The sequence below is a fragment of the Apodemus sylvaticus genome, chromosome 18 (genome assembly GCF_947179515.1).
Source record: "Apodemus sylvaticus chromosome 18, mApoSyl1.1, whole genome shotgun sequence".
In the NCBI taxonomy this organism is placed as follows: Eukaryota; Metazoa; Chordata; class Mammalia; order Rodentia; family Muridae; genus Apodemus; species Apodemus sylvaticus.
Window position 1 is genome coordinate 23123103 of NC_067489.1, and position 24623 is coordinate 23147725.

Consider the following 24623-nt stretch of genomic DNA (forward strand, 5'->3'; position numbering starts at 1 on the left):
ATATCTGTTTTACTTAATAATGTCATTTGTTTTTTTAAAAAATTTTCACTTTTGGAACGGGGGGCAGCAGAAGGGTAAGATATAGCTGCTAGAGTTTCCCGGTATCATGGTGGATCCACAAGGATTCGCCACTGGAGGAATCAGATTTTAATAAGGCTTACAAGATTAGGTTTTAGTTGCTGTACCCAAAGATTGAGTTACTATTGTTTCTGAACCAAAATTAATAAATAAATAAATTTAATTTTTTGCATTTCCCTCTATGTAACATTTGAAAGAACTACTAGATATATTAAGTCTGTTATGTTATATTTAGACCTTACTGTTTGCTTTTGCTTTAGGACACAGTTAATTTGTTGGGAGTTTTATATTACACACACACACACACACACACACACACACTCTTGCGCGCGCGCGCGCGCGTGTGTGTGTGTGTGTGTGTGTGTGTGTGTGTGTGTGTGTGTGTGTTAAGGTTTTCTTTCTGTTTTTGGTTTAAGGTGAAATCTATCTAGAGGCTAGTCTTAAACTTCTGAACTCAAGTGGTCCTTCTGCTTCTACAGTCCCCAAGTAGCTGGGACTATAGGTATTTTATTTACCATGCCAACTTAAAAAGATATAATAGCATTTAAAAAACAACAAAAACTTAGAAGTGATAGGCAGCTAATGATGAAGTAAACACTTCTGTATTAGCAGCTTGTATGCAGTCCCTACTATAGCCAGCCAGATTCCTCAGTTTCCTAAGCATATATGCTATCTGGCATAAAGAAAGGAACACTGATGGTTTTGTTTTGATTTGTTTGTTTGCTTGTGGTCTGGGGATTAAACCCAGGACTCCCGCTAGACAATTGCTCCAGCATTCTTCCTTATCCCACCTGAAGCAAGAGTAGTTACCCTGCTTTGAAGCCTGCAGAGGTTCAACCAAGGTATTCATTGCCACACTGTTAATGGTGACAGAAAAGATTCAGAGGGGGTCAGATAGGCAAATGCTAAATAAAAATGTGTCCCCACCTTCTGTTCCTGAATAGAGTGGAGATCAGAAAGGACCTGAATTCAGGTATTTGTACCTGAGTGTGTGCGTGTGCATGTGTGCAGTGTCCACTAGGCCATAAGAGATCATCAGATACCCTGGAACTGGAGTTAAAGGTGGTTGTGAGCTGTCAGCTATCATGTGGGTGCTGGGTATCAAACCTGGGTCCTCTGTGACAAACTAGTGCTCTCAACCTCAGCCACCTTTCTAACCCCAAACTGTTGAATTATAAACTTGATACATAGTGTTAGAGACTTTCAGACAGATCCGTGACAGCACGCAGCCCTGGTTGCTTTGCTACCCTTTTCTGTTCTGGCTCTTCCAGACCCTTTATCATAGCATGCCAAAAAATGTCCATTTAGAACTGGTATGTTAGTTTACTTTGGTGCATATTCTAAGTCTAGCCCAGTGTAGTCAATATTTTATCCAGTATTTTTGTGCTATGTTTCATTTAATAACTAATCTTTGTTTTGTTTGTTTTCCAAGACAGGATCTCACTTTGTAGAACTCACTCTGTAGACCAACTAGCCTCTGCTCCAAAGAGTGGCCTAAGGCGGGCGCCATTGCCCTCAGCTATTTGGCTTTTTTTTTTTTCTTTTTAAAATTGGTTGCTCTTTAAAAATGTTTCAACTTAGGACAGCTAGAAAATGTATAGTTAAAGAGACTTTTGCCATTTTGTGAAATTAAATTGATGTTCATTAACTAATAGCTTGAGAATAATATCCATGGGACAAAGCCCTACCATTCAGAATTAGAATCTATGATTATATCTGCCTATACTTTATCTAAATACCCATGCAATGAATGCTTGCATATTTTAACTGTATAGCAAATTAACTTTGTATTAGGAAAAAACTTCATTTTCTCTTAGCATTTTACAAAAATTCAGACTAAACATACCAGCTGTTTGAGATTTGAGAAGATTTAAACCAAAGTCTTTTAAAGTACAAATATGTAAGCCAGGTGTGGTGGCACACATCTTTAGTCCCAGCATTTGGAAACCAGAGGCAGGCATATCTCTGATTTCTAAGTCAGCCTGGTCTACATAGTGAGTTATGGGACAGCCAGTACTACATGAGATCTTCTCTCAAAAAAAGCCAAAAAAGCAAAAAAGAAGTACAAACATGTAATTTTTTAAACATTAAATACACCTGTTTTTAAATAGGCTGACTATAGTAAATCCATGTGACCAAAAACCACTTCAATAAAATGTTTTAGAATTAGAAAATATTGCTTATTTTCTCTTTCTAATCTTATTAGAAATTTTTCTAATCCCATAAAGGATTTTTTCTTAGTTCCTAGTTACTGGATATTTAAATCATTAAGCCTGGGCCATTGAGTAAAGATGCTCCATGGGTAAAGATGCTTGCTGCTAAGCTTGGCAGTCTGATATTGAATCCCAGGGATGTACTCGATGGGAGAAGAGACCCTGTCCCTGCTAGTTGACCTCTGGCCTCTATTTGCATGCATGTATACACAAACTGGAACACACATGGTTAATTAACTAAAAAATAAAGTCATAAAGCTAATTCTTAAGGACTGAAAGGTCTACAAATATCTTTAGAGGTTTTACCTACATCCCCAGCCAACTTGAAACACCATAGAGAATAGCGAGACACCTATCAGTACAGTTTATATTACTTAAATGTTCATACTTCTTGGGGACTATATAAAATAAAAAACTTTACATCCTAAGCCTTACTTTGTACTGGAGCTGATAGGTTAGGGTTTTCTTGTTTATTTTGATAGTAGTAATAGCATTTTCTTTTGCATATGCATATCACACTGTAATAGAGACAATTTGAAATAATTGCCACAATTGCTGTAGGAGAAATATTCCCTGGTTTATGTGAGTAAGAACACGAAGACCTAGGTTGAGTTATTTTCCTGGGTCACAGACTGGTGAGTGGGACGATTCTACTTGGCCTTTCTCATTTTTTCTTTTTTATAATCATGTGGTATAATTTATAATAACTTTATAGTAGAGTTTTAAAATATATTTTATTCTTTTTGAAGTATAACTTTACAGATAGTTTAAATAGCTAGTAACCTTCTCAAAGACTTTTTGTTTTTATTCTCTGATAAATTACATCTCAACTACAGTTTCCCCTCCCTCTTCTCCTCCCAGGCTCCTCTCCCTCCCTCTCTCTCTTCTCCAGATCCACTCCTCCATTTCCCTTCAGAAAATGGCAGGCCTTTCTCGGATAGCAACCAAACATGACATATCAAGTTACAGTAAGACTAGGTACCTCCCCTCATATTAAGGCTGCACGAAGCAACCCAGTAGGAGGTGGGGGGGGGGCAAAAGTAAGCAGAAATGTTAGAGACAGCCCCTGCTCCTACTGTTAGGAGTCCGAGCTACACAACTATAACATACCTACCTAACTACCTACATATCTACATACATACATACATACATACATACATACATGCATACATGTGTGCGTGTATATGCATGCTCTGTGGTTGTCAGTTTAGTGTCTGGAAGCCCTGGTAGTTGATTCTGTGGATATTTCCTTGTGGTGTTCTTGCCCTCTCTGGCCCCCCACAATCCATCTTTTCCATCCTCCATGGGCTTCCTGAGCTGCACCAATGTCTGGCTCTGGCTTTCCGCATCCGCTCCCATCAGTTGTTAGATGAAGCCTCTCTGATCACAGTTATGCTAGGACTTTTTTTCCTGTCCGAGGTCTCCGGGCTGTCCAGCCTCTGGCTCCTGGTCCTCCAGGCAGTGGCCATCATGGCCTGCCTCTCTTGGCCTGGGTCTCAAGCTGGACCAGTCAGTCATTGGTTGGTCACTCTGACAATTGCTGCACCAGACTTTTCTCATTTTAAAAATCTCTTTTCACTCACTTTTTAATACCACCTCTTTGTACGAAATGGATAATTTTTTTTGACATTAAATAACTTCTCTTATAAGATTCCTATGTGAGTAGCAGTATCAAATTCCATTCTTTTACCTAGTTCAGATCTGTTGTCCGTCCTCCCTCCCTCCCTCCCTTCCTCCCTTCCTTCCTGTTTGTTTTTCCAGATAGGGTTTCTCTGTGGAACAGAGCCCTGGAGGTCCTGGACTTGCTTGAATTGACCTGCCTCTCCCTCCCAAGTACTGGGACTAAAGGTGTGCACCACTGTGCCCGATCTAGTTCCGACATTTCTTGACCCCATCTCAGTGGAGGGCAGCATCAAATGAAGATCACACCACAGGAAAAGTCAGCGGTGATTCTCCCAAACCACAACTCTTCCTTCTCAAAGTGGCCCCTGTGTGACCCTGTTGTGCCTTACAAAGTAATAAGGTACATTAAACCACATTAACATTAAAACCACAGCGCCCTAGGCAGGCAGTGACAGCCAGCTGCACTGTAAGTCTACCTGGAGGCATTGTGGCCAGTGTTACAGTGGGTCTTGTGTTTTCTTCCAAATAGGACAGATATGTAGGCAGGTCAGGGTTGCTTTCTAGAACATTTAAGGTGGTAAGCACTTCCTGTGACAGCATAAGGAAATCTAAAATGGTCTGCACTCCTTCAGGGAAGTAGGGCTCTCTCATTGTCACACACTCTCATCCCCCACTGTAAGGCTTGGTCACACATCGGTGCTGAGTTTTTCCCTCATGGAATCATGGGTAGTTTCATGGCAGCTCATCTCTTTCTGTTTGTTTCATATAGGGCTGATAGTTCAGGACCATTCAGACCCCATGTTCAGTTCCTATGCCTATAAATCCCACTACCTACTGAGTGAATCAAACCGTGCTGAGTTGATGAAATTACCTATGATTCCTTCTTCGTCAGCTTCCAAAAAGAGATGTGAGAAAGGTAATAATGACTAAATAGTTTATCTCGTGTTTAATTTCTGCATTTTCCTTTTCTCTCTTTAAGTGGAGGGGGGATGTATACCTGTCAAGCACTGCCTGCTGCTTTTGATAGGTTCTGCCTTTGTGGGTATGACTCTGTCTTCATATGGCTATGGAATTATCAAAAGGGCTTAATAATCCTATCATCACAGATATTTACTTTTCTCCCTGACTCAAGTTTTGCCATTCAAAGATTTTTAAAATACAAAGACTAGAATTTTATATAACATGAAAGACTTCCTCATTTGCTTGACTTATAACTATCATTCATGTTAGACTAGAATAGCCATGATACGGTTTCTTCCCCTTATAAGCTAAACAACAAGAAAGGCTACTTAAAAAGAAAGACAAGCAGCAGATACTGGAAAAGATTGTTTCTAGAACATATTCTGTGATTTTATTTTGTAAATATTTAGTTAAGATGCAATGAAAACAAATGCCCTTCCCAGTAGGAGGGAGGCTGGGGTCCAGGGCTACCCCAAATACTAGATGGTGAAAGGTCGCCCCCTCAGAGGACTGATGGGTAGTTTATTCATAAAAAATGAGCTAAATTTATGTTCACATTCTCTCAAGCAGTGTCATTCCTGAAAGAAAACTCTTAGCTGTGCTTAACTTGCCATAGCCTGCTTGCAGTAAGTAAGGGGAAGGTGACTTCCTGTTTGTATTGGGGGATTATTATCTCAGAGGAAGCATCAGTGAGCTTAGAAGGTATGGATAGACTTTTTGCTTAATATATTCTTATTATTATCTAAGTTCAGAATTGATAAAGAAAAAATCACTATGCATTCCTAATGTACCACGTATGCATATCCAAAAATAGGTTTTTATTAGTATTTGTTATCTGTGCTGCCTCTTTGATCTGTCCTTGCTCTTCTTGGCCCAAGTAGCAACTAATAACTGAAAGAAGCTCTATCTGGCAAGGTGATTAGAGCCGCCAGGGGTACTGAGAGAGACTGGCCTGCGGTTGGGTGGTGTGCTTTCTGCTGACGTCAGCCTGCAATGCCTTTTAGTGATGTCATACACTTCCTTAAGGTGGGCAGGGCCCTGCATTACTCCTCAACAAGATAGAATTAGTCTGTTAGTTCATTTATGAAATTCGGTTAACTCAGTTGTTGTTTTGTTTCCAGCATTCAATATTAACATTGACATCAACTGAAATTATTTTGAGCCCTCTACTTAGTTTGAATGATATATTATTTCCTGTCTTGTATCTGGAAAACAGTTTGTTTGTTTTTTTTTCTTCTGTTTTTTTTGCATAGCACAAGGTAGACCATTAATGTTTTCATTTTTTTCTTTATCTTTCTATATTTTGAACATTTCTATCATGACAGATTTCACTGATTCTGGCTCTGTATTTCCTCTGAATTAAGACCGGACCTTTAGAACCATTTCCAGTAATACTAAACATGACCAGCCCAACTTCCACAGTGGTGCTAATAATGATAATAATATATTCTCTAAGGCTGTCTGCAAGACAAGCCTCCCTCTTGATCAGTCTGTTACAATGGACTTAAACACCTATGCAGAGCCTGGCGGTGGCAGCGTACACCTTTATTCCCAGTACTCCAGAGGCAAAAGCAAGAGGATCTCTGAGAGTTAGAGGCTAGCCTGGTCTACAGGGCTAGCTCCAGGATATCCAGGGCTACACAAAGAAACACTGTCTTGAAACAAAACAAAACAAAATAAAACAAAACCCCCAAAACATCCAAGCAGCTGGAAAATTGAGCCAGTTAATCCCACTGATTAATCCCACTCTAGTCCAGGGGAAGACTGCTACTGTGAAGGCTGGCAGAGGAAATACAGTTCTGGTGCGTCACCGAGTGTTCAGGGTTCCTTTTCTCATGTAACAGTTGAGGTTTGAAGTTGCAAGAAGACAGGATTTCTGGGAATCTTTAAAAGGTTAGAGCATGCAATTTGGTCACGTTATATAGAAGACTCTGAATCATTTGCCTGTGAGACTTTAAATCTCTCGTTGGCTGTAGAACTGACTAGTCAGTGGAAATGTCCTTTGTCCTCAGTGGTGACCTTTCTGTTGCTTGTTGACATACATACGAGAGATACCTACCCCACCCCTCATTTTTATTTGTTTGCATTCCAAGTGTTGTTCTGTCTGTTGCACCTGTTTTGGTTTCAGAGAGAGGGCTTACTAGAAACCCAAAAAGACAAGCTTGCATAAACCTTCATTCTGCACTGACAAGTACTTCGTTTTGTGCAGTAAAGCAGTGGTTCTCAACACTAGGTCATAAAAAAAAACCAAAAATTCTAAGCATTTTTTGGAAATTAAGAGACACATTCATACAATACAGGGCTACATTGGTTTATTCTTGGCTATGACTTTAACCGTTCAGTATGCTAATCCTTGCTTTGCTGTGGGGCCATAGTCTCCAGCAGTTATGTTTTTCTTTGGTCAGTACAAGAAGCAGAGCTGGGCATGGCGGTGTGCCCTACAGCCCTAGCACTGGGACACAGGCAGGAGGAGCGCCCATGGGAGGCGTGAGCTGCATAGTGAGGTTCCATCTCCAAAAAAGGGGGGAGGAAAATTCTTCATCTTGAAATGCAAGTTTATTTTTGGCTGTTAAGATTTTGAAAACGTGGTGATAATTAGGAGGAAGGGAGCCGTGGTGATGGGACAGCTACAGACTACTTCTATGTAGCCTGCTCGACTGCCTGTGTGCCGGGGAGCAATGACGCTGGGGCAACGGGGAATCCGTGGCCACCTTTGTATTAGAAGACGAAAATAAGTACTGATCAACTATTAACTTTTTATTCTTGGCTGATGTTATTATAAAGGGATTTAGTTAATTGTGGTAGTGAATTAAAATAAAATGATTATGACTTTCTATCCTTCCTGTAAAGAACAAAAGAAAGCTATTTGTTTGAAAGCCTATTTTCAAATCTACGTGGGCTAACGAGGTTCTGTATCTTGTGATATTTTAGCCAGCCAACACTAGATCCCCCAGATGCTCATATTCTAAAGGAGCACAGGGTTGGCTTTTTTTTTTCCTACTCAAAAACTTTATGTTTATAGTCTTTAAAACTAGCTATTTCATTTGTTTCCTATTTAATCCATCACTGGACATGATTCAGTCTCTTTGTTTCCCATTTGAAATCAGTCTAGTGTACTTAAGAAAGAGCTTTTTCCTTTCCCCGTTTCTCGGTCACTCAGGCTGTCCGTCTGTTTTAAGGTGGAAGATTGCTCTGCTGTGAATCGTGTCCTGCCTCCTTCCACCCCGAATGCCTGAGCATAGACATGCCGGAAGGCTGCTGGAACTGCAATGACTGTACAGCTGGCAAGAAACTGCATTACAAACAGATTGTGTGGGTCAAATTGGGAAATTACAGGCAAGTTTTCCAAGCACAAATAGGAAGTACTACTGTTGCAACGGGGGCCATGATCCGCAGTGCGGTTAGCACGCAGGCTGAGAAACAGGCTTGGCTCCCTGAATGAAAGGGCCGAAAGACAGCGGCAGGTGCTCTAGATTTTTAGGGGATGGCAAAGGTTATTTTGCTCTTGGACTTTTGTTTTTGTTTGTTTGCCTTTTTCTTTGAGAATGGGTTTGTTACCTTGCTTAGGTTCTGGGTTTGGGTTGGTTTTTTTGTTGTTGCTGTTGTTTTTTTGTTTTTTGGGTTTTGGTTTTTGGGTTTTTTTGGATTTGGTTTTGGTTTTTTCGAGACAGGGTTTCTCTGTATAGCCCTGGCTGTCCTGGAACTCACTCTGTAGACCAGGCTGGCCTCGAACTCAGAAATCCGTCTACCTCTGCCTCCCAGAGTAGAGTGCTGGGATTACAGGCGTGCGACACCACCGCCCGGCTCTGAGAATTATTTTATATTGATGAATTGTGGACTACTAAATTTTGCAATGAAAGGGTTTACATAAAGAATGGATATTTTGTTTTCTTTGTATCTTAGTTTTATGTTAGTCTTTAATTTCTTTCTTTCTTTCTTTCTTTCTTTCTTTCTTTCTTTCTTTCTTTCTTTCTTTCTTTCTTTCTTTCTTTCTTTCTTTCTTTCTTTCTTTTTTTAATTTTGTGTGTATGAGTACTTTACCAGATTGTATGCCTGTATCTCGTGTGTGCTTGCCTGTGGAAGTCAGGTGTCATATCCCGGCAAGGTTGAGTTACAGACAGCTTTGAGCATACTAGAAATTGAACACAGGTCTTCTGGAAGAACAAAAAGTACTTTAAACACTGAGGAGTCTCTCCATGCCTTTGATTTCTTTTTTTTTGTTGTTTTTGTTTTTGTTTTTTTTTTTTTTGGATTTGACTTTTTCGAGACAGGGTTTCTCTGTGTAGCCCTGGCTGTCCTGGAACTCACTCTGTAGACCAGGCTGGCCTTGAACTCAGAAATCTGCCTGCCTCTGCCTCCCAAAGTGCTGGGATTACAGGCGTGCGCCACCACCGCCCCCGGCTGATTTCTAATTTCTAATGAGAATAAGAGTTTGTAGCCTTATCAAAAGAGATCCATTCAAAGTTTTATGTTTGTTTTTGTTTGTCTCTGGTTTGTTTTGTTTTATTTTTTGTTTGTTTGTTTTTTTTTGGGGGGGTTGGTATTTTTTGAGACAGGGTTTCTCTATGTAGCCTTGGCTGTCCTGGAACTCACTTTGTAGACCAGGCTGGCCTTGAACTCAGAAATCTGCCTGCCTCTGCCTCCTAAGTGCTGGGATTAAAGGCGTGCGCCACCACTGCCTGGCTGTTTGTCTATTTTCGACACAGGATTTCTCTCTGTACAACAGCCATCCCTGAAACTTGCTTTGTAGACCAGGATGGCATCGAACTAACAGAGGTCCACCTGGCTCTGCCTCCAGAGTGCTGGGTTAAAAGACATGTGCCACCAAACCCTGCTGGGTCAGGTGGTTCCAAACCAGGACCACTGTGTTCAGGTAGCCCTAAGCTATGTACAAAGAGTGCTTTCTTTTTCTTCATATAAACTAAAGAGTGAGATTATTCCAATAAGAGCCATTTGTTTGTATCTATGTCAGGGCATGCAAGCACCACAGTACAATTTTAGAGGTCAGAGAAGAGCTTTCCAGAGTTGGGTCTCTCCTACCCAAAGAAACTCAGGAGGTCAGTCTTGACAATAGCAGCTTTACCTGTTGAGCCACCTCACCAGCCCACGCCTTAGTTCTTAAAGACATGAGAACAGGGACAGCAGAGATGGCTAAGAGTGCATGCTGCTCCTTAGTTTGGTTGTCAGCATCCTTGTCAGGAGGCTTGCAGCCTCCTGCACCCCCAGCTCAAACAGTCAGACTTTCTCTCCTGGCCTCACACATGTGCATATGCACACATAAAAACATAAAATTTAAAGAGAGAGATTAATATTATTTAAAAACATACTCCTTTATGATAAGTTACTTCTCTGCCAATGAAATGAGCCAGTTCAAGCCAGATTAGAATGTGTAGCAGGTTTGTTGGGAAGCTGCTCTTAGGCCAGGGACGTTGTCATGGGGAGAGGAGAGAGACAGGGAGTGTGCAAACAGGGAGAGAGAAAATGCAGAGTGGGGAGAGGGAAGGAGAGACCAAATTGTCTGGATTATATAGGAAAGAGCCTCTGGAGGAGGGGAAGTTCAGGGCAGAGGGTAGGATATGCCCTGTAACAGATAGGGAGTTGGGGACGCTGGGAGAACCTGGAAGACAGGCCCAGCTTGATATGTAAAATATACACCTTAGCCTTTTGTCCTGGGTCTGAAACCCAACATATTAAGGCTTTAATATTTTTATTTATTTTCATTATTTAATGTATATGGTGTTTTGCCTCTGTGTATGTCTATGTGCTGTGTCCCCAGGGAGGCAAGAAGGGGGAGTTAGGTTCCCTGGAACTGATGGTTGTGAGCAGCCTTGTGGTTGCTGGGAATCTAACTTGTGTTCTCTGGAAGAGCAGCCTGTGCTCTTAGCCGCCAGCCCATCTCCCCAGGTTCTCCTTCAAGATGATAACAGCCTTGATATGTGTCAGGACTGTTATTTTGAGGCAGGGTCTCACTGCGTAGCTCTCTTTGGCCTGGACCATATGTAGACCAGATGTCTATCAGACTGCCTCCAGAGTGCTGATATTAAAGACGTACCACCACATCTACCTAGCCTCTTTGTAAAGATAGGATCTCACTGTATAACTCTGGCTGACCTCAAACTTGGTGTCCAGACAAGGCTGATCTAAAGAGATCCACCTCCCTCTGCCTCCTGAGTGCTGAGATTAAAGGTGTGCAGCACTATATCAGGAATTCTATTGGAATTCTGAAGAAAATATATATCTAGATAATTTATCGCAATCATATTGTAATTTTTTGCACGAAGAGTTGAATTTAAAGAGCATATTAGACATAAGCATGTATCCATGTTTTTACATGTTATCTTCACCTTGGAGGAAAGGACAGAACCTTCCTGGGCTAACTAACCTCGTGCCCCAGCCTCTCCCTGGTGAGACCCCAGCCTCTCCCGCGTGAGACCTCCATTGTTGCCACTGCTCCTTGCTTTGTTGTTGTAGGGATTTTTTAGTTTTGTTTTTAGTTTTGTTTTTTTGTATTTTTTTTTTTTTTATTTTAGTGGGAGCAGGAGAAGTGGCTCAGCAGTAACAGCACTGACTGCTTTTGCAGTCACAACTGTCTGTAACTTCAGTTCCTGGGGCTCTGAGGCGCTTCTGACCACCCCATACACCTAGCACACACAAAAAGTACATACATACATATAAGCAAAACACTCAAAGAGTTGTGTGTGTCTGTGTGTCTGTGTGTGTACTTTAAGTGTAGATCTGGATACACATTTTTCCAATTTGGTTTTATAGGGACAGACTCTCTCTCCCAATTAGCCTGTAATTTGTGATACTAGTATCTCAGCTTTCAAAGGACTGAGATTAAAGGTGTTCCCCCTACCCCCCACTGCCATTCAGTGTGTTCTTAACATTTGGGGAATACATCTAATGCTAATAGTTTCCGTGAGGAGAGCATAGGGGAGATGATTTTTCTGCTCGCACCCTGTGATTATCAAGATGAATGGATTCTGGAATGCTGACATGAAGCCTGGTATGTCAGACCAAGAGGCATCCCCCTGGTTGATTAGAGTCAAGAAATGCTGACTTGCATGTCGTGCTTACTCTTTACTACAGCAGTGGCTTATTCTCACAATAATCCCTTTGACTGCTAGAAATAATCCTTCCTTCCTCAAAAGATAATCTCCTCTCCCTGGGAAGATATTAAGTACATCAAGATTGGGAAAGTGTGAATTTTCTACAGTTAAAATGGGCTGGAATCATATTAGTTAACATCCCACTTCCAGAGCTGGGAAATGAATGGACCCATTGTCCTTCTCATATCAGACGTTATAACTGATATGTTCGTGATATATATTTTATAAATTTTAAATGTTAATCTTTTAAAGAAAGAAACCACATACATATGGTAGGGCCTCCTTTGTTTGGCCTATGCTCTCTATTACGTTAATTTATCAATGGTTTTTGCTGTGGTAGTGGTGGTTTTGGTGGGGGATAAGGTTGGAGGGAGTGGGGGGAGACAGGGTCTCACTAAGTAGCTCTTGCTGTCCTAGAACTCACCTCGTTGACCTGGCTGGCCTTGGAGTCAGAGATTTACCTGCCTCTACCTGGGATGGAAGGCATGTAGCCCCATGCTAATTGGGCAGATGAATTACTACTGTGTGCTGTAGAAGCTGAACCCTTCTCTCCCTCCAGCCTGTGAAGACGAGTGTGAGATTTTCACTTTCTTGATTTTTGTTCTCAGATGGTGGCCTGCAGAGATTTGCAGTCCTAAGTCTGTGCCGCTGAACATCCAGGGCCTTAAGCATGACTTGGGGGACTTCCCTGTGTTCTTCTTTGGTTCTCATGACTACTACTGGGTCCACCGAGGCAGAGTGTTCCCTTATGTTGAAGGAGACAAGAACTTTGCCGAGGGACAGACTAGCATTAACAAGACCTTCAAAAAGGGTGAGTTGGACCATGCTTACGGAGACTTGGAACTGAGGCTCAGGTGTGCATTTCTTACTGGCACACGAAGCTCCTGCCACTCAAGAATGTTCACCAGGCGTGGGGATTTTACATCCATAAACTTCCTATGACATCAGGACCAGGTTTGAGATGCATAAAGCCTGGAGCACTAGGCTGTGTTTGAAGTGTCTTTTTAATCAGGTAAAACTCCTTTACCGCAAATGAGTAGGAAAGGTTTCCCAGGAAGACCTTAGGACCTTTGCAACATGACAGAAGTCTACCTTTCTGAGTAAGGGTAAAATCAATTAAATCTAGGACAGGGTACACAAGTGCTCTTAATAGGGTCACTTAGAGGTCTTAGTCACTGATGTCAGACCTGTGCTCTGACATGGACAAAGCATAGTATTTGATGTTAATGTATTATTTCCTCTACAGTGGTGGTGACTGGTGATTTCCAAAACATAATCTTAAAAAGTAAGCCTCAGGTCAGAGACAGAGCATGTCTAGGGTGGTAGAATTTAACTTCCCACCCTAACAGTATGCCTTTTGATAACGACCTGCCTGCTCTTCTTGTCAGCACTGGAAGAAGCTGCAAAACGTTTCCAGGAGTTGAAAGCACAGCGCGAAAGTAAGGAGGCTTTGGAGATGGAGAGGACCTCCAGGAAACCCCCTCCCTACAAGCACATCAAGGTGAGCTTAAAGCCCCTTGACTTACAGAGATGCTCCCTGTCGGTCAGTCACCATCTTCATGTTAAGCCAGCAGATTCTGTGGCAGTACCACCTGGGAACCGTGGCTTACATGGAATTCTGTTCTGTTTCTACCAGAATATCCTGCAAGATGAGGATATAGATAGATCTTTAGCCTTCCATTTCCAGACTTCATAAATAGCTTATTGTCTCTTGATTTCAGGTATTAAATTTCATCAGCCTGTGGCAAGTGGAAGAAAATGAGACTTGACATCAGGCTTCAACCTTTTTGCTAGTAAACAGACATAGTTACTGTCCCTAGTTTATTCTGGAGAAATCATGATAGAGAGCTTTGCGCAGTCGTGCCTCAGCGCTCTGGGGTTTAGTTCACACTGCTCACAGCGCCTCATCTTCTCCCGCCCTTCTCTTGCTCTGTTGTCTCCCAGGCCAACAAAGTCGTAGGGAAGGTGCAGATCCAGGTGGCCGACCTATCGGAGATCCCCCGCTGTAACTGCACGCCTGGTGATGAAAACCCGTGTGGCCTGGAGTCTGAGTGTCTGAACAGAATGTCCCAGTATGAGTGCCACCCGCAGGTGTGTCCCGCCGGGGACCGCTGTCAGAACCAGTGCTTCACAAAGAGGCTGTACCCCGATGCCGAGATCATCAAAACCGAGCGCAGAGGATGGGGCCTCAGAACCAAAAGGAGCATCAAAAAGGTAATGTGGTGGCCAGGCTGCTGCCTGTCTCTCAGGACGCTCTAAGAAGCATAGCCACGGAGGACAAAAGGACAAAAAGTGCGACTTCTCTCTCCCAGCGTTTGCACTTGCCGAGCGAGAAGAGAGGGACAGGGGAGGATAACAGAGCGCACAGCCCGTCGCTATCGCTTAATGAGCCTCAAACGGGCCCTGGAATTCACTCTGTAGACCAGGCTGGCCTCGAACTCAGAAATCTGCCTGCCTCTGTCTCCCAAGTGCTGGGATTACAGGTGTGCCCCACCACTGCCTGGATTTTTTTTCTATAACTTATTTTTATTTTCATACCTTGAGACAGTTTTTTTCACAAGAATCTCCTAGCACAAGAAATATATACCAGGTGGGGAAATATTTTAAAGCCAAAGAGCTTAAACAAAATTTTAAATCTCTAGTAAACCCTACTATTCAAGACTAGTGGGTCTCAGCTTTTAGAGTAACTGAGACTCTCCTATGGTTCTTGTCCAGAACAACTGTGGGGAGGGTGGTGTATGCCTTTAATAACAGCCCTCAAGAGGCAGAGGCAGGCAGATCTCTGAGTTCAAGGCCAGCCTGATCTACACAGTGAGTTCTAGGACAGCCAAGGCTAGATAGAGAGACCCTGTCATGGGGGGGCGGGGAGACAGACAGACGCCAACCAGGGGCTGGAGACATCAATAGTTAAAAGCACTCGTTGCACCTGAATTTAGCTCTCAACCATTCATAACCCCAGTTCTAGGGCATCTGATGCCCTCTTCTGACCTGGGCACCACACAACATGCAGGCAAAGCACTCATATACAGAGAATGAGAAATAAGTCTCAGCAGTGGGCCGGGGAGGCCAGGGAGGTGTGGTGGTGGCGAAGCAAGCCTCCTGCTCGCACAGGACCCAGGAGACAGAAGCAAGTTGAGCCTGTACACCAGTGACAGACTGAGTGGGTCCAGGACTTGAGCTGAGATAGGTAGCTAAGAGCCAGGCCTAACGCAGTCCTTTAGGCAAGAACTGCTGGATGGCTTTAGCAGGGTGGCTCACTGACATGACACACTGACTCTCTATTGTTGTATAAAAGTATTACCACACGGCCAGGAGCCTCAGACTGGCTGTGCTGCTCAGACTTGTTTCTGTCACTTGAGAGGCTGAAGCAGGAGGATCACCAAGAACAGGTGATGCAGGCCTGGTCTCTAGAAACTTGGGAATTATGGCCTAGCCTTAAAAGTAAAACCCCACCTCAAAAACAGAACAAGTTAGCAACTTAGGGGGTTGGAGAGGTGGCTCAGTGGTAAGAGCACTGGCTGCTTTTCCACAGGTTTTACCCAGGTTCAATTAGAATTACCCAACATCCACATGGTGGCTCACAACCATGTGTAACTTCAGTCCCAGGGTATCGAACACCCTCTTCTGGCCTCCATGGGCACTAGACGTGGGCATGGTGCAAGGACAACAAGCACACACAGGAGCTAACAGTGTAAACACGATGCAAGTTTCATTATCACAGTTGACGGGCCATGGTTCAGGCTGTGCTCAGCTGGATCCTCATTTAGGATTGCAAGAAATCAACCAAACTTACACCCTTAGCTCACCCAGGGAAGAACTCTCTTCCCAGCTTACCTGGTGTGGAACTTCATTCTTTGCTGTGGTCTGGAGATTCCACCATCCCCAGCCCCACTCCCACCCCCACCCCCGTCTGCTCTTAGCCAATAATAACTCTTAACTTTGAGTGGCTTCCCCACTTCCTTGCTACCTGAGGTTCCCAACTTAGGCATAAGAGAGAACTCCACTTAGCATGACAGACACTGAGATCTTAGACAACAAGGTCCTGTTAACCCATGCAGTCCAGGAGAGTGATATAGACCCAAGGCCAGTGGGTCTGCAGTCCAGGAGAGTGACACAGACATCACTGGCATTTACTTACAGCTGTCCTGGAATGAGAACTGAGGAGAATTTGTATATGGGGTGAAAGTCTGTTAAAATAGTCAGCACACGCATACTTGTTTCTCAAGGTAGTTATTTCCTTGATGAGTTTGAAATGCTGGTGACTCTTAGAGCTAATACAGTTGCCCTAGACTGTGTGAGCTTGGCTTTCAAGATGATAGGACCCCAAGGAGCTGACTAACTGCCTGGAATCACTCCTGAGTTTATCACTTAAAACAATGATAGTCCCATTCTTCCTAGGATACAGAAGCCCTGGACCTCCTCTGCATTGGCAGTGGAAGGTCAATGGAGCAGCCACTGTCTGTGCTGGTTCTGCACACACACTTACTGTACTACACGACAGATCTTAACTACTGGCTATTTAAACCAGGAAAATGAAAAACGGTAATCACATGAAAACTCTTCCCAAATGTGTACAGCAACTGTATTTATAATAGCAAAAATCTAGAAAGACTGGCCAGTCTTCCTCAGCGGGTAAACCGTTAAACAAATGGTGGTACATCCACACTGAGAAGTCCTACTGAGCCACTACACACAACTGAAACACACAACTTGGGTCATCTGACAATTAGCTAGCCCCATAGCTGTAATTTAGTCATTGGGGGCACTTGCTACTCTTATAGAGGACCCAGGTTTGAGTCTCAGCACCCACACAAAACTATCTGAACTCTAGCTGGTGAGCATCTGATACCCTCTTCCAGCCTCTCTGGACACTGCATGTGTATGCACATGTACAAACACACACACACACACACACTCTCAGGCAAGACACTCATATACATAAAATAAAAACAAATCCTTAATTATTTTATGTGCAAGTATTTTGTATATGTATGTATCTGCATTATGTGCCTGCAGAGGTCAAAAGAGAGCATCCGATTTCCTGCAATACAAACACATCTTTAGGAGCTAGAGATACTGCTTAGCAGTTAAGAGCACTGACTGATCTTCTAGAGAACCATGTCTGATTCCCAGCAGCCACGTGGCAGCTCTCAGCTATCTGTAACTCTAGTTCCAAGGGTCCAATGGCCTCTTCTGACCTGAGGGCAGCCACCAGGCATGCAAGTAGTACACGGCTATATATGCAGGCAAAATATCCATGCACTTAAATAATTTAAAAAAAAATCTTAAAAAAATCAGTCTCAAAAGATTATATATTATATGGCAAAATTATACCGATGAATTAGTTAGGCAAGGGTTGGGTGCTCAAGTGATGGAGGGTGGATGCGACCATCCAAGAAAACTTGGAGACAGCCTATACAGTCCATGCGGTCTTGACCAGTTCTGTGGTGACAGGCTCCATGTCTGAGTGAGTGAGTGAGTGCCACCAGCAGCTTCCTAGTATTAGTGCTGTTACAGTTCCGTGAGACATTACCATTGGAGAATTCTGAGACAACTGGAAAAACACTGCATTTTTTTTTTTAGCTTGCTGTAAATATAATTACTTCAAAATAGAAGGTTTAGAGAGCAGAAGCCTACCCAAGTGTTTCAGATCCAGACCTTTTCTATGTCTTATCCCTAAATTCCACCCACCACCCCCTCAGCTACAAACTAGTAGAAGTTTGTTAGTGTAGTGATGATAATGGCTTCAGAAGTCAGGGTTAGCTTTGTTCAAAGATCTACTGACATGCAACAGGTGCCACTTGGGAATCCAGCACTGTCAGCAAGAAGAAGCAAGCACGTTGCTGCCCTTTGAAGTACTTGCTCAGGGATATTCCTGCCATCCAAATATCTGTGAATAAATAAGAACTATTTATTTCTAGGGTTGAAGGGGGACTTTCAGGTTCTTTTTTCTTATTTTTCTTTGTAGGTGGAAGGGCACGTGTGCTCACACCTGTAGAAGTCAGGTAACAATCCAAGTGTGGTTTCTAAGGTGCTTTCATGACTTTAATGTGTCTTAGCGAACTGGGGAGGAAAAGATTTATGTTAGCTTACAGTTATAGCCCACTATGAAAGGAGTTCAGGGCAAGAACTCAAGGCCTGAACTGAAGCAGAAACCAAAGTTCAGTCAGCTTGCTTTGTTTGTTTTAAAGCTCTGGCTGTCTTTAAACTCCCACCCGAGTGCTGGAATTAAAGGTGTATGCCACCATGCCTGGCCAGCCTGCTTCCTGAGACCATCCAGGACCACCTGCACAGGCATGGCTCTCCCCCATCAGTCACTAACAAGAGAATAACTCCAGACTCACCACCAGGCAATCCAAAGGAGGCATTTTCTCATTAGAGGCTCCTCCTCCCAGATAATCAGGCTCCTGTCAAGTTGACAACAGGCCAACTAGGACAGACCTGCTGTTTGACAGGTTCTCACTGCCTGGACCTTCTCCAAGCTGGCCAATGCCTGTCACTGTCTCTAGGATTTCACAACAGCAAATCCTGGGCTTTTGTTGCTGTCAAGGCAAGATGTCATGTGTCCAGGCTAGCCTTGAAATCCACACAAGGGGGCCCTGACCTAAAGATGTTCCTGTCTACACCTCCCAAGAGCTGGGGTTACAGACTTGAGCTTCCACGCCCAGTTTATGTGCTGTTGTGGATTGAACCCATGGCTTCACACAAACAGGCAAGGATTCTGCTAACTGCATTACATTCCCAGCCCTTAGGAGTGCTTTTAGTTAATTTTCTTGTTGATGCATGTGGTGTTAGGATGTGCATTACAGACAGCTGATGTTCCGTGTTCCATGCTCCTCTGCAGGGGGAATTTGTGAATGAATATGTCGGTGAATTAATTGATGAAGAAGAGTGCAGACTTCGAATCAAGCGAGCCCACGAGAACAGTGTAACTAATTTTTATATGTTAACTGTTACCAAGGTAAAATTACTTTTATTTTTTGGTAAGAAAAAGGCACGTTTTGTATTTTGTTTGTAATTTTATGTTGACCTTGGTTTCTGTCCATTTCATTTTCTCTAAGTAAACTATGATGACTTTCAGTAGTCTGTGCTGTAATTATCTTAGGATTACAGAAGAAACATAGTCAGAGGAGACTCCAGCAAGGCTAAGCAGAAACAAAGCGACCACGTCTGAGGCAGAAATCAACTATGATTCTGAGTTATAAAATACCTTGAAATTTCTGATTATCCAAAAGCTCAAAAAAATTTTCTGTATTTATTAAGCTGAAAAGAAAAGAAAATGATGGGCTGGAGAGATGGCTCAGTGGTTAAGAGCACTGACTGCTCTTCCAGAGGTCCTGAGTTCAATTCCCAGCCACCACATGCTGGTTCACAACCATAGTAGTGGGACCCAATGCCCTCTTGTGGTGTGTCTGCGGACATAGACAGTGTACTCACATACATAAAATAAAATAAAATAAATAAATTTTAAAAAAAAATGGCAAGAGGGTTGGAGAAATGACTCCATGGTTGAGGGCATTTTCTTCTCTTATAGAAAACCAGGGTTTAGCTCTGAGCTCCCGCCTGCTGGCACACAACAATCTGGACCTTCATTCCCAGGGGACCCGACACTTTATTTTTAAAGGCATCTGGGTCACAATGTGATTCACATACATATATGCAGGCAACACACTCATACATGTAAAACAAGTGACAGGAAAATAATGAATGTTGGCTTAAGAAAAATGGAAGTAAACTAGTTTAAATAAAACTTTAGCCAGGGGCTGGAGAGATGGCTCAGCGGTTAAGAGCACTGACTGCTCTTCCAAAGGTCCTGAGTTCAATTCCCAGCAACCACATGGTGGTTCACCGCCATCTGTAATGAGATTTGATGCCTTCTTCTGGTGTGTCTAAAGACTAATGGGCTCCGATGCCCTCTTGTGTGTCTGAAGACAGCTACAGTGTACTTACATATAATAATAAATAAATCTTTAAAAAAAAAAAAAACTTTAGCCGAGCACCTCAGCACGTACCTATACCCCAAGCATTTGGGAATCTAAGGCAGGAGAATCATAATTAAGTTAGATCCAGCCTGGGCTACATAATTATGATCCTTTCTAAATAAAAGAGAAGCAAACGCAGTAAAAGAAACAGAACGTCAAAGAATGTACGTAACCATTAGACTGATCTGTATTTGCATGTCTCATTGAGGCCATGACCTCATGTCTTCTAGTTGTCCTCACAGAGGACAGGAAACCCAGGCCTAGGCACGGATCACTCATTGTTTAGTACACTGTTACACACTAAGGGCCAAGACTATCCCTCATGTTCCCTGTGTTCTGTGATGTTTCTAAGAGTCAGGATATCATCCAGGCTGAGGTCATGGCTCAGCGCTAAACCATATGCTGAATGTACGTGAGGTTGTGGGTTTGAGCCTCATCCCAAGCAAAAACATGGCAGAAGACCAACAAAAAACAGTAAAAGAGATTATGGGCATCGTGGCACACACCTTTAATCCTAGCACTTTCGAGGCAGAAGCAGGCAGATCTCTGACGTCAAGGACAGCCTGGTTTACATAAGCTTGTTCCACACCAGCCAGAGCCACATTGTGAAACACTGTCTCAAAAAAGAAAAGAGGAAGATATACCGTATGCAGTCATGTCATTGTGTGGAAGTTTATAGCTTGCATGTGTTTCATAGGGTAACCTCAGCTGCCGGTGTTATGCTGGAGTCTGCATCGTGAATCCTAGTCTTACTGAGTTCGGTGATGGGGTCCTGTGTGTTCAGGCCTTGGCTTATCCACATTGTTAGAGTCCATCCTGATAGGCCTGTGTGGTGTTCCCTGTGTAGGTAACTCCGGGAAAGCACAGAGATGAAGGACTGTCCCTGTTTCCATCCTCTCAGTGTAGACTTGTCTCTCCCCTAGCAGGGTAACTTCTAGCTAGAGTGGGAGAGAGAAGTCGGGAACGAAATGCCTGAGTCATTGCTTATCTGAACCATCTAGCTCTGTGCGTGATCAAGAACGCTAGAACACGTGACCTGCTGGTCTTCATTTATTTTTTTTTTATATTTTTATTTTCTATATTCTTTGTTTACATTCCACATAATTTCCCCTTTCCCAGATTCCCCCTCCCCCTGGTCTTCATTTATTAGACTACCATCAACAGTTTCTGTGCAGTTTCTAGAAAAACAAAACTTAAAAACAAAAAAACAAAAAAACAAAAAACCCTAAGGTCCTCAAATAGAAAACATGGTAACTCCATAGAGGGGTGTCTGTAGTATTTATAGAGCTGACAGTTGGCACACAGTAGCTGATAATAAATGATACTGTCTTGTGTTCCCTAATTGAATGTTTCTAAGCAGGCTTGTATTCAGTTCATGTCAAAGTACCCACCCCCAACTTCTTTTTTCTTTCTGAAGGACCGAATAATTGATGCTGGACCAAAGGGAAATTATTCTCGGTTCATGAACCACAGTTGTAACCCAAACTGTGAGACCCAGAAGTGGACGGTAAATGGAGATGTTCGAGTTGGGCTGTTTGCTCTCTGTGACATCCCTGCAGGTAAGGGGCAACTCGCTGCCGGGCCTCCGTGGGGAAGGCTGGCTTTAAGGTCGGCATCAGACAACAGGGAATTTGCCAATGTGGTAAAACTACATCTGAGCCAGGCAGTGGTGGCGCATGCCTGTAATCCCAGCACTCTGGGAAGCAGAGACAGGCAGATTTCTGAGTTCCAGGACAGCCAGGGCTACCTAGAGAAACTATGTCTCGGAAAAAAAAAAACAAATCCAAAAAAAACAAAAAAAGCAAAACCAAAAACTACATCTGAAAAGAAAACCTGTCCAGCCTTTATGCCTCAGAGGACATGGCAGAGTCTCCGCCGCAGTGCCTCAGTGCAGACACGTCACTTCCCAAAATAGTGTTTTCTGCAGAATGGAACCAGATGGCGTAGCTCTTGTGTGCTTTTAAAACATATTAAAAGTAATTAGTTTATGGAGGCTGGACAGGCGGCTCAGCAGTCGAGAGTCTATACTGGTTTTGCAGCGGCCCGAGATCAATGCCCAGCATCCGAGTGTGGTGGCTCATTCCCCTGTCCTCCAGTGCAGGGGTCAGAGCCCTCCTACTCCCTCAGGCAGCCACACCCTCTCACACACAGACAGAATACAGACAGTCCAAGTAAATCTGTTTTAAAAAAGCCATTTGCTGTGTCCACACCCACTGGCTCCTTTTTCTTTTAGTTTTCAACTCTGAAGATCATTGTTTCAGATAGACTAGGAGCTCGGAGCCAAGGTTACCACTCTCGGTTTCCTTCCCCACGGAGCAGCAGAACCAGCTAGTGTTTCAGGGTTAGGGAACTGGTCAGGGCAGGTCACTAGAGGGCACCTACCGAATGGCTGCTCAGTGTGCCTTCCCTCGCATCCCCGGGTCCTTCCCAGGTGTGGTGAGCTACAGTTGTGAGTGTGTATTGGCTCACAGTGGAAGGTGTTCCTAACATTGTCATGACACTACAGTAAGTGCCACTTAGTAACAAGAGCTTAGCTGTGGAAAGAGGGCGAGGCTGGAAGCCCTTCCTTTTTTTTTTAAATTTATTTTCTGTATGTGAGTACACTGTAGCTGTCTTCAGACACCCCAGAAGAGGGCATCAGATCTCATTACAGATGGTGGTTTCTGGGAATTGAACTGAGGACCTTTGGAAGAGCAGTCAGTGCTCTTACCTGCTGAGCCATCTCTGCAGCCCTAGAAGCCCCTCCCTCTTGACCGTAGGTCACATGCCCACAGTTCTTAGTTCACTGTTTTCACCACTTTTGGCTGAAGGGTATTCTCTTTTTAGACTATCTAGCTTTGGTGTACTGGTCGGTGGGTAGGGATAGTTGACCACACTGCCCTCTTCCTATCATTGTTTTTATTGAGATGGGGTGTAGAAGGAAGAGTCTTTAACATGGTAAACAGTATGTGCATTTGTGTGTGCTTGTGAGGACAGGTGAGAACTTCTAGGACTCGCTCTTCTTCCTCCAAGGGAACAGAGTCCAGCTCACACTGTCAGGCTCACACGGTGAGGGCTTCCGCCCTGAGCCATCTTGCCGGCCTGGGACAAGTCTTTGTCTCAGAACCATAAGTCCATGTGAAAGTGGCTGGCAGTGTTTCTTCCTCATGACATCACTGTGGATGATTTTTTTCTCTTGTGTTGTAGGGATGGAGTTAACGTTCAATTATAACTTGGATTGTCTGGGCAATGGCAGGACAGTGTGCCACTGCGGAGCAGACAACTGCAGTGGATTCCTAGGAGTGCGGCCAAAGGTCAGTTGTCCAGGGGCTCCACGCTCGGGCAGGAAGGGTATGCCACAGAGCTAGCTTCTGACCTGCTTGGCTTTGTTACAGAGCTCCACCGCTCAGGCAGCTCTGAGATGAGGCAGCTGATTTTGAGATGGATCTCTTGGAGCACAGGCCGGCCTTGAACCCTCCTGTTCTTGGGGGATGACTTTGAATTTCTGACTCTTTTATCCTCACTCCCCAAATGCTGGGATTCCAGGCTGAGGCTACCACACCCAACTTGCTAGTCTCATTTTTAAATGAAGCTTCTTTTAGTAAGGTCTGATGGGTTCTGAAATGTATAAAACCCACTGAATTATATACTTTGTAAATGGTGGATGTTAACTGGCTGTGGTGACTCAAATCCTATTACTTGGGAGGAGGAAGATTACTGTTAATTCCAGGATAGCCAAAAAACCAAAAAGAAAACCCTGCAGAAACGAAGAGGTATATGTTATAGTATGTAGTATGTAGATGATAGGTCACAGGGGACCTCGGCTGCCTGAGGTCTGAGCAGGAATGAGTAAAGCAGCTTGCGGTTAAATCCAGAGCAGCTGAGCGCTGGGGACTCTTCACTAAAGTGACATTGTCTTTAAAAACTCCATAGCAGCCAATGACAGACAAGCAGAGTGCTGCCGTCAGGCCCAGGAAGCCCAGCTGCTCTGTTGAGATCCTCTCACTCAGGCTGGAGTGGCTCCGGTCTAATGGCTCGGTGCTGAAGAGCACACGCTCTCCTGCCCTTCTAGATGCCTGAAGCTCAGTTCCCAGCGTTTGCACCAGGCCACTGGCGACCCTCTGGGACTGGTGTTTCGAGCCTCTGGGAGCAGCTGCACATGCCCACGCACGGCACAGACATGTAATAAAGAGCAAATCAGTAAAGATCATTGAGCATTTAGATGCTTCATTGTGGGAGCAGACAACGTGGGCTCCAAGCAAATCCGTCTGCCCCTCCGAGGGACAGCTGTTGTGCTGATGGGCAAACACCATGATGGGCCAAGCCACTGGGAGTATCCAGAAAACACCCAAGCTCTGGAGAAATGGTGCCTTGTACCTGGGGCTGGGGGTGTCTGTGTTTGCCAAGGAGGATTCGACAGAGGTCAGGACATGCTGCTGCTGCTCCCTAAAATGCCAGCTGCTGCCATGGCCCCGTGAGGGAGCTGGGCAGCCCAGAACACTGTCCTAGGCCTCTGGGGGTAATGTCACCACTGAAATTCACCAGTGATATGCAGATAACAAACACTGGACACAGTGGAAGGCAGCCGAGCCCCTCTGCTGGGCGGGCTCGCTGGCGGCTCCCCTCTGCCCAGCTGCTCCGCCAGCGTGTGTTTGACCCTGGCAGACGTCATATCCCTG

At 43.9% G+C, this 24623-nt stretch overlaps 1 protein-coding gene across 4 annotated transcripts in view; it reads left to right on the forward strand.

Moving 5' to 3' along the window:
• Nsd3 (nuclear receptor binding SET domain protein 3) overlaps nt 1–24623 on the forward strand; it is a 111416-nt gene that overhangs the window by 80490 nt on the left and 6303 nt on the right. For 2 of the 4 annotated variants that reach the window (XM_052162761.1, XM_052162760.1), the window contains exons 15-22: nt 4684–4830; nt 8054–8210; nt 12592–12794; nt 13372–13484; nt 13928–14197; nt 18828–18944; nt 21383–21524; nt 23152–23258. In XM_052162761.1, the coding sequence (XP_052018721.1) occupies nt 4684–4830; nt 8054–8210; nt 12592–12794; nt 13372–13484; nt 13928–14197; nt 18828–18944; nt 21383–21524; nt 23152–23258 (1256 nt within the window). The remainder of the gene's footprint in view (nt 1–4683; nt 4831–8053; nt 8211–12591; nt 12795–13371; nt 13485–13927; nt 14198–18827; nt 18945–21382; nt 21525–23151; nt 23259–24623) is intronic. The other 2 variants (XM_052162762.1, XM_052162763.1) reach the window with 2 other exon arrangements.